The 11,210-nt window shown below is 34.6% G+C and overlaps 1 protein-coding gene across 3 annotated transcripts in view; it reads left to right on the top strand.

Annotated features, from left to right (window-relative positions):
- Positions 1–2,985, top strand: part of LOC144967287 (palmitoleoyl-protein carboxylesterase notum1-like) — a 69,130-nt gene extending 66,145 nt beyond the window's left edge. For all 3 annotated transcript variants that reach the window (XM_078904342.1, XM_078904340.1, XM_078904341.1), the window contains exon 15: positions 424–2,985. In XM_078904342.1, coding sequence (XP_078760468.1) covers positions 424–644 — 221 coding nt within the window. In that variant the 3' untranslated portion in view covers positions 645–2,985. The remainder of the gene's footprint in view (positions 1–423) is intronic.
- Positions 2,986–11,210: the final 8,225 nt, after the last annotated feature.

Below are 11,210 nucleotides of genomic sequence, written 5' to 3'. Positions count from 1 at the left end.
AGAAGAAGAAGAAGAAGAAGAAGAAGAAGAAGAAGAAGAAGAAGAAGAGGAGGAGGAGGAGGAGGAGGAGGAGAAGAGAAGAAGAAGAAGAAGAAGAAGAAGAAGAAGAAGAAGAAGAAGGAGGAGGAGGAGGAGGAGGAGGAGGAGGAGGAGGAGGAGGAGGACCAGGTAGAGAAATGTTAGGCAGAAGAGAATTTTTGACGAAATCAATTTAAACCTAAATCGAGACAAAAAATTAGAAATAAAAAAATTGAACTTTAGATAGCGCAATATCCACTAAATGTGCTCAAAGCGCTTTACACGGGGTCCATGGCCAATAGCAACATTTAACATGTAGGACGGGACATGCCGTCTGATAGGCGATATTACAAAAGTCTACTTTTTGCGATAAGTCAAAAGTCCATTCTATTGTTTTTATTCCAGGGCGTAACAATTACAACAACAAGCGCAACTCCAGGTCCATCATCAAACGGTGTCCACAAAAGCTGATGGATAAATGCCCATGGCCGCACTGCAATTGTTCCTGCCCAAAATGTCGCTGGGAGACCATGACGGAAGTGAACCACTACTTCCTGCGGACGCTAGCAACGGTCATGGGTATCGACCCAGCCAAAATGGCCAATATCCGGTTGTGTGGATATTGAAAGGATACATAATGAATAAAAGGAATTGATTTAACAAATGGAGACTGCACTAGGGTCCCCGGAGGGTGGGAATGTAACGGTGGTTATAATAATGTTTGTAATACAGAATTTCAACATACCCGCTTACTCCAGTCATTAGTGATACAAGTACAATGTCTACAAATCCATAGAACAGCAGACGATGAATACATTGCTAAACACAAAACTTAGACGAAAATTAAAGTCTCAGGCTTCTTATTTATCAATCTACGGGAAAATGTCAAGTCAATATGATAAATGATTGACTTTTCTATTATCAACGTCGACTCATTAAAAATCCAGCCCCATAGTTTTGATTGACTTTTTACTTGAGTTTAAAATAAAACGAACATGGAAATTCCAGGAATGAAATGAAAAAGAAAACTTGAACAGTCAAGTGGTAACGGGAAGCTTTTTCTTTGCTTTAAACAGTACTCTTACAAAAATCCAATCGGGTAACATATCAAAACAATTTCAATGCGTCCACAACAAATAGTGAGATGGCATTGTTTGTTGATCTTTTCACAATAACGAGAAATTTTGTATATATGTTTAACAAGACTATGACAAACAATTATAATACCATGAAAGATAAAATATAATATGTGCTGCAAGTTCATCATATTTTTGTTCTGCGAGAGTTTATGAATGACAATAACATTATGTTTCTTCTCAATCTATTTTTGTTGAGTAAAAATGAAAAGATTAAGAAAACAGAAGACGCATCTTTTGATGGAAACAAATGAGTGAGGAAAACATATATTTATAAAATATGTCTAATCTATATGATCACCGCCATGCTGTCCATGGATGTCTCACTTAAAGCTTTATAAAACTGATGAAATAATTAGAGAGCATTACCTCATCTATACATCTATACAACATCAGGCGAACTATGTCTGTGTCTGTTAATACTATTTGCCTCTATATTATAATTGAAATAAGACACTATCAAAATGAACAAATCTTGTGATTTGTCTTCAATTGAAATTTTGTATGGACATGACCACTGGTTGAATTGGCTCCAAGGTTAAAATCTATCTACCATCTGTGTTTACTTCTGTGCTGGACTTCGGTTTGTCAATGGAAAGGAATTGCAACAGAAGGAGATTTTCATTTTCCCCATTTATTCTTTCGGACATATTGACAAATTAAATACCATGCCTACAAAGAAAATCTCCAGCGTGTGTTCTAAATGAATGTCCTCAACTACAGTTATATACATAGTTGTTTTTTTGTTATTGTGTGCATTCAATTTGACGACGTAAGGAGTTCCAGTTTGGCTACAGTTGAAATTGCTGGACAAGACGATTTGATATTTAACATACAAATTTTTCTTCACAGCCAAGCAAGGTTACTCTCTGGGATTTCTGATGAAAATGGAACCTAGCAAAGTGTAATCGTCTCAATCACCACTATATAAAACAGATGGAATAAAATAATAACCCTGAATATGATCAGGTTTCCAATTAACCCACCACAATCCAAGCAATAGCATGCATTTCTTTTTTTAAATTGTAAGATCTGTTTAGATTGTTAAAGAACAAAAAAATAGAACCCTATAAAAAAACAGTTTGAAGTTTCTTATGTAACAATGCATATCTAATTCATTTTACACCCTGCACTACTAGTTTCATATCCTAACATCATATTTGCTGGCTTGTAAATAGACTCTTTTAAATATTTTTACACATTATGTATATCCGATGCTTATAATTGACAATAAGGGGGTCCAGATAGCTCAGTTGGTGGAGCACTCTCTCCACACGCAAAGGGATCGAAATCGATCCCGGGTGAATTCGAGATATTTTTTTTGGATCCTCCTGTCCATCCAGCAGCGATTGGGTAGCTTGTTCTGTAAGATCTGGCGGAAAGTAGTTTTTGAGATAGACTAGCGTCCTATCCAAGGGTAGCAAGCAAATACGTTTCACGCTTAGGAAAAACCGGGCTAAACTCCGGCTTCATGGGCGTAATGGTTCCTAAGGACATGTATAGCATATAAGATATGACTCAGCTCTGTTGTGAGTATCATTCAAACGAGAATAATATTAAGTCACGGGCATTCTTTTCTATTGTACCTTTTGTCATTGGTTATGTCGAAATCGTTAATATAATGTTCAAGTTGATCTGGTTGTTACGTGCGCTGCGGTGTAAACCCTAAAAAAACCCGAATTGCACTCCTCCCTCCCTACAAATCTCCTTTAACTCACTCAATCCTAGAGATTTTTGCTACTTTTCAAAACTGGGGAAAAAAAAAGGATTAGAAATAAGAATGTACATAGATAGTTTTATTAAACTACCATTAACATGCAAAAATTAAAAACATTAGATTTGATACTACGCCTTTAATTTGTCTCAGAAAAATGTAATAAATAGGCATGGCGTAAAAGTAACCCCGTTAAACTACGGATATAGTCGGTGTTAGGGTTGAGTGAGTTAAGGTTTGAGTGATTAGAAAACAAATGGAGATGTGAATTTGAAAATGGAAATCCAGCCATTTCTCTTAATATTATGCATGTGTGTGTTGTAGGTTGGAAGGGGGGGGGGGGGTATCATATGAATTAGGGGGGGGGGGGGGGGGGGGGAAGGAAGTTTAAGTACGAGTTGAGATATATCTTATTTTCAATATTTAGGATTTTAGCGACACTGGCGACACCACCGTCAGTGTTTTGCTGGAAGAAGACCTAAAAATATGCAAACATTACGGTGAATAGTTAAATTAAAATGACGATGTACATTTAGTATCGATAGAATGAGGTTGACGTCACTCAGGTCTTTGTTATTGCTTTTTGCCATCAGCGTTTATGAGTAGTTCTCACTAAACTGTATTAAGCAGACTATAAACGTTCAAGGTTACACATAGTTTTGTGTGTTGGTCCGTTATACTTCCGGATGTCAATGTTGTGAGCTTCTTAGCCAAGCGCATACTATCTAGAGCGCTTTCTATACAATTGCATCTCAAAACGCTTACCTACATCATTTACTATTTATTACAGGTAGAGGGTGGGGTGGGTGGAGTGGGGAGGAGGGATAGGAATTGTTTGAAGTTTCCTCGTTTGTGCTGCTCGTTCTTACATTTTATAGCATTCTTCATTATTTCATAACTATTATAATAATTTATGCTCAGTTGTTCTGACTACCTCATTCTTGAGTTGTGTTGAAATTGTTGTAAACATTTTATCAATTTCTTTTCAATTATCGAACTAGATATATTATCCAACTTTACAATGTTTAAAACTGTACAAAGTATGACCAAAAATGAATATAACAACTTCACAAACGGTTCATCCATCCGTGGCATTCGTAAACAAATTGCCTGACACACTGACCAATGTATGACGTCAAGAGACAAGTCTTTGGTCACAAAAGAAAACAAATCGTGAGTTGTATTCAAAAGATTAACCAATGGAATCCCTTGTTTCCTTAAGCTCTACTAACGACAACTCACTAGGCGGTTCAAAAACCTAAAAAATGACGTCAAACTATAAGTCTTAGCGGGTTCTAGTGTCAGACTATAAGTTAACGATGGCTACGCTGATACTGACCAACACATGACGTCAAAAGACAAGTCCTTGGCCACAAAATACAATAAAAAGGTGAGTTGTATTTAATAGGATGCATTTAATTTGTTTCCTTGAGTATCTAGTACTAACGGCAACTCAATGGACGTGCAAAACACCCCAAAATGACGTCAAACTTAAGTCCCAGTGGGTTATAGGGTCGCCATCGTTGACACTAGAACCGTAGCCATCGTTAACATATAGCCTGACACTACATCCATCTGAGACTTGTAGTTTGACGTCATTTTTTAGGTTTGTGTATCTTCTGGTGAGTTGTCGTTAGTAGTGCGCAAGGAAATAAGTGATTCTATCGGTTGACCTGTCGAATACAACTCACGATTTGTTTTCTTTTGTGGTCAAAGACTTGTCTTTTGACATCATTTTTTGGTCAGTGTCAGGCTATAAGTTTACGATGGCCACGCTAGAACCTACTAGGACTTATAGTTTGACCTCGCTTTCTAGTTTTAGCACCGCCTAGTGAGTTGTCGTTAGTAGTGCGCAAGGAAACAAGTGATTCCATCGGTTGAACTATTGAATACAACTCACGATTTGTTTTCTTTTGTGTCCAAAGACTTGTTTTTTGACGTCACTTTTTGGTCAGTGTCAGGCTTTAAGTTAACGATGGCTACGGTTCTAGTGTCAGGCTATAAGTTAACGATGGCTGCGGTCTTTGTGGGTTTTAGTATCACAATAACTTTGCTATGGCTACGATCTATCCCGGCATGCCTTTCTCTCGTATATTATTATCTGGATCTATGAGTACATTAGGTATAGCAATTTAAGCGTTTTATTTTTGTTGTTGTCGTTGGCTGTAGAAGGATTAAGAGCCCATAACGGTGGGCGTTCAGTACTTTGTTGGTTTTTTTTCCGAAGTTGTATTTATTTTTGTTTCATACATGCTATTTACAGTCCCCAGCTTTTAAATGTTTAGTATTCACTTTGACAGATGTTTACAAGACTTATTTTTCTTCCAACCTTTGTTATTTATCCATATGTTGATGTTTTGACTATTACTATTATTTTCAAAGTTCAATTTATCCCTTCAATAACTATTTTTTTTCTCTCATTTACTCTTACTCGTATAAGTCACTGTTACCAAATACTTACTCCATCAGATCTTCCCCATTGTTATCCTATAGTCTGACAATAGATAGTTCGAAGATGACGTCACTCAGGCCTTTGTTATTGTTTTTGCCATCCGCATTTGTGAGTTGTTCTCACTAAACTGTATTAATCAGACTATAAAAGTTCATGGTTACACAGAGTTTGTGTGTTGGTCCGTTATACTTCCGGATGGCAATGTTGTGAACTCCTTGGCCAAGCGCATTCTATCTATAGAACCCAGAAGGACTTATAGTTTGACGTCATTTTTTAGGTTTCTGCACCGTCGAGTGAGTTGTTGTTAGAAGAGCTCAAGGAAATAAGTAATTCCATTGATTGACTTGTTGAATAAAACTCACCATTTGTTTTATTTTGTGACCAAAGACTTACCTACTGATGTCATCTTTTGGTCAGTGTCAGGCTATATGTTAACGATGGCGACGATCAGACACTATAACATTTTCTCTACTGCTTGTGCTATAAAATGTGTTGACGTTATATTACTTTACTGGTAGCGTCATTTTATTAATATTTAAAACATATTATTAGTAACACCATGTGGCCACAGTCTACTATAAATTATGTAAACAAAGAGCAATTAACCAGTAGATTTTTTGACCAATCAAAACATGGAATTTGTGACACACCTTCACACGTGCTCGGACAAACATACTTGGTTGTTTATAGATAGAATGCGCTTGGCCAAGAAGTTCACAACATTGCCATCCGGAAGTATAACGGACCAACACACAAACTCTGTGTAACCATGAACTTCTATAGTCTGGTTAATACAGTTTAGTGAGAACAACTCACAAACGCGGATGGCAAAAACCATAACAAAGGCCTGAGTGACGTCATCTGCATACTATCTATATAAACAGTAACGTGAATGAAATCGACCTCTCTTTGATCATTGTTATTGTTCTTCACAGCAAATGGGTGACTAATTATTACATGAGTTTCTCGATCAGATTATAAACGGCGGATAAATTTACACTTTAAAACATTTTGTCCAGAAAACTGTTCCTTCAAATATCGATTGATTAAGATAAACTCCATCTTGTCATAAAACTCAGAAACCCGAGACTTCTTAAGGAGCGTCCAGTGGTTTTGGCCAAGATATTTGAATTGTGTGTGTGGTTTTTTTTCAGAGGTCGTCACACATATTGTGCCGTCACTTGGGAAAACACTTTTTTTAAAATTTGTCAAGAAAACTGTTCCTTTAAATATCGATCGATTAAATCAACCCTCATCTTGCCAAAACAAAACCCCTCTAAACCCCGGGACTTCTACGATGTCCATAAATTGGGAGTTTTTTGTACGGTGACAAGACCGATATTTGAAAGACGTGTTTTTAAGCCAAATTTTAACTACGTGTTCTTTCTAATTGATAGTTTGAAGTTGACGCCACTCGGGACTTTGTTATTTCTTTTTGCCATCCGCGTTTATAAGTGATTCTCACTAAACTGTATTAACCAGACGTTTAAGGTTACATATAGTTTTGTGTGTTGGTCCGTTATACTTCCTGATGGCAATGTTGTGAGCCTCTCAGGCAAGCGCATGCTATATATATAGATAGTTCGAAGTTGACGTCACTCAAGTCTTTGTTATTGTTTTTTGCCATCCGCGTTTATGAGTAATTCTCACTAAAATGTAATAACCTGACTATTAACGATCATGGTTACACACAGTTTTGTGTTTTGGTCTTTTATACTTCCGGATGGCAATGTTGTGAGCTCCTAAGCCAAGCGCATACTATCTATACTTCACAGTCGTAGATACACATTAGGTATTTTTTCCCATTAGGCATATTTGTTCAGTCAACAGCGTATATTAATATTATTACTGTTTGCTTTATCTGTGGAAATGTTTGTTATCAACACTACCTCATCTTGAGTGCTGACTAGGATCTCGACCTGAATTCCCTTAACGATGACTATATTTTGTTGATTTATTTATAATTAATTTTAAATATATTATCATTTTTCATCTGTTGTTCATTGTTATTACGTTTTTCACAGTAATGGCTGTTATTTTAACTTAAGATATGGTCTAAAATATAAAATTTATATTTAGATAGGATGTGGGTTATGATATTAGAATGTAGAAAAATCATTATTACCTTGTATGGGGCGGTGCCAGGTCTATGAATGATAATGATGATGGCGACGATAATGATGATGATGTTGATGATAACGATGATGATGATGATGATGATAATAATATCAATAATAATAATAATAATAATAATTAATATAATAATAATAATAATAATAATAATAATAATAATAATAATAATAATAATAATAATAATAATAATAATATAATAATAATAATAATAATAATAATAATAATAATAATAATAATAATAATAATAATAATATATAATAATAATAATAATAATAATAATAATATATAATAATAATAATAATAATAATAATAATAATAATAATAATAATAATAATAATAATAATAATAACAATATAAGACGTTGGTTTTGCAATAATATGAGACGGCTTACACCGCCTTATCATACTCTGTTTACGTTGAGACATTCAATTCCAACGACCATTAACGTCACTGCTGTATTTCCTGGCACTGTCCCAAACAATCTCCTATTCATCATCAGATCAATACTGCCGTGCTCTAAAAAAAACGCCAAAAAACCCCCCAAACATTGTTAAAATTTTGGCCAGGAAACTTGTCCTTCAAATATCGATCGGTTAAAATGATCTTCACTTTGTCAAAAAGCTTCCAAACTTGGGACTTCGAGAAGTTTTTCAGGGAAGTTCCAGATTTTTAAATTTTTGTTTGTTGATAAGACGTGGATCATTTTGATCGATCGATATTAGAAGGACGGTTTTATGGTCAAAATTTAAGAAATGTGTTTGTGTGTGTGTGTATTTTTTTTTTGGGGGTACGCAGAATATCGTATCAGTGGGTTGGAATATAGAATCTGCCGTTTTATTAAAGAACACAGTATGTGCTATTTGGTTAATATTGCATATACTGTGTTTTTAGACACAACGGCAGAAATATCCAAATAGAGTTGTTTTAAATCAGTAGTCGTTAGAGCTTTGACAAAAGCACCATAATTCATGTTGTGTTCAAGTAAGGGAATTGTTTAGAGTATTAATAGTCACATTTAAGTTTCAAGTGCAGAGATTCGAAAGATTGTACAGTTTGTTTTGATGAAGAATCAATGCATTTTTCTCCCTCTCAATTAATTAATTGATAAGGAAATGGACATTTCAAGATTAATGATACTGTGTATGAGACGGTGATCATTAATGACTATTTCGATACTTTGGATACAAGAAAACTAAATTAATAGAGCCTAGAAAATCAATGTAATCAACAAAAATGAATATAAAACCTTTTATAAAGAACAAAACACCAAACACGGAACGTTTCGGACTCAAAATCCTTCTTCAGTCAATAACAAAAACATTGTGGATTTTAAGCAATGTATTATTGTTTTATTGTTTATTTTTTGTTTTTGGCTGAAAAAGCGTTTTGAGCTCACAACGTACCGTGTTTGGAATTTTTAATTTTTTTTTTCGAAGCTGTTACAGTCATGTTAGCTCATTACTTTTTACAGTCCACAGCTTCTAGCAACTTAGTATCACGTAGAAAATCAATGATGCTCTTCAGAATACACGAAAATCCCATGTCATGAAGAGAGTTATAAGTTCATTATATTATTATAACAGTAAGAACTTTTATGTTTATTATATTATGTGTGCATTGGATGGTTGTAACGACTTTATAATGTAGATATGTTTAGACTCAGTTGAAATAAAACATTTGAAAATGGACTGAAAACTAGTTTATTATTTACATTTTACGGTCTCTACTTTTACTTTCTAATACTCTAATACACGTGGCTCAGCGGTACGGTCTTTGGTTCGTACCCGAAAGGTACCGAGTTCGATCACCCGCCGCTGCGCTGTGTAGCCTTTAGCATGTCACCTCGCCCTAGCTCAATTTGCGCGCTGCACTGCGACTGACGCCTGGGTTATTCCAGTCTTCCATTGGAACAGGCCCAAGAGACAAATTTCCCCTATATGATGAATAAAGGGAATTTTATTTTATTTTTAACATTAAAAAAAAATTATACACCTCAATATGTCTGATTTCGTAAAGTTCGATAGAAAGACCTTTTTAAAGATAATATTTAAATCATATTTTAGTTAAATTTAACGCTTGTCAATTTGAAGTCATGATTTGATTGTGTGAACTTGATTGATGTCATTAAGCGTCATTTTTTATGGGGAAATGTGAAAATGATATGCGATTTCTCCACGCTTGCGATTGAGACCCCGAAATAACCCCCAGCTGCAGCTTAACTCACTCAATCCTGGAGATTTTTGATACTTTTCAAAATTGGAGAAAATGTATTAAATTGAGCATGTACATGGATATTTTGATTCAACTATCATTAACATGTGAAAACTAAAAACATTAGCTTTGATACTACGCCTATAATAAGCCATGAGTAACCCGGGTAAATTACGGATACAGTCAAGGTTGAGTGAGTTAACAAACAAACGTCATTTCAAATGAAAATTCACTCTTATTTTTCAATAAGTTTGATGTTTTTCATAGAAGAATTATAACTTTAAAGTTCAAAGTCTATTGCAGACAGCATACCGATAAAAACATGATAAAGTTGTAGATTGTTCAATATAAAAAACCCCCAGAAAATAAAGAAGAATCAATAATATGGTAAGGAGGCAAAATATTTTAATTAAGGATTTACATTATTCTAACTGTAATCATAAAAATACATAAAGTAATGATGGTGAATACTATAGTATTCATTTTTTGTGATAAAGTTGACGTTGATGATGATGATGATGATGATGATGATGATGATAATGATGATGATGATGGTGATGATGATGATGATGATGATGATGATGATGATGATGATTACGTTAATGATGATGATGATGATGATGATGATGATGATGATGATGATGATGGTGATGATGATGATGATGATGGTGATGATGATGATGATGATGATGATGATGATGATGATAATGATAATAATGATTATGTAATCAAGACGTCATTACGAGACAAAATCGTTTTTAAACAAACCGTATTCGTGCTGATATGACAAATTATTGCACGGCTGGTTATTTAAATAACAAAATGTCAAGGTTTTTCTAAATTACATGAATTCAGGACAATATGTACACATATGCAGGTCTGACATCCGAATCCGCTTATGGGCCTAGTTTAACATTGGTTTAATGGGCAATATTTTGCGACAATTATTTTTGAGATTTCCATTACAACAATGAGCCCATAAGGAATTGGGTTATCAGACCTGCAAATAAGTGCACGTCGATTCAGGATAATCGGCCATGTCTTGTCATACTATTTTTTTTGCCATTGTTTCCTTCCTCTTATGGGGAAACGAAATCAAACCTCAATGAAACGAAGGCAGTTCGGTCCTGCAAAACTAAACTCATTACGTTTCGCGAAGCCTAAAATAAGGTGTTCATGAGTTTTGCTAATCTTGAAATGACAAACAAACAAGTGCAGAATATTGAAATTACCTGGGTGAATTGCAGGAATTTATCGTAAACGTTTCTTTTAATAGAAATAGATAAAATAGAAATTTTCAACAAAAAAAAAATATTGATTCTGATGTTTACAGCCTAAATCATCTAACACATGTGGGGACGAAATGAAGATAAAGTGTTTTGATCATTAGTGATATAAATAATTAGATCAATTAAGAGATAATTTTTTTTCCTGTCTTGTTTTCGATTATAAGTGCCAATTTTAATTAAAAACATGAGTATTTCAGCATTTATATAGCACAATAAACTCTAAACTTACTCAAAGCTCTGTAAAGGGGTCCCTTAGC

This window comes from Berghia stephanieae, chromosome 3 (genome assembly GCF_034508935.2).
Source record: "Berghia stephanieae isolate SIO BIC M18660-M18661 chromosome 3, UCSD_Bste_1.3, whole genome shotgun sequence".
NCBI lineage: Eukaryota > Metazoa > Mollusca > Gastropoda > Nudibranchia > Aeolidiidae > Berghia > Berghia stephanieae.
This window is presented reverse-complemented; position numbering and strand designations above follow the sequence as displayed.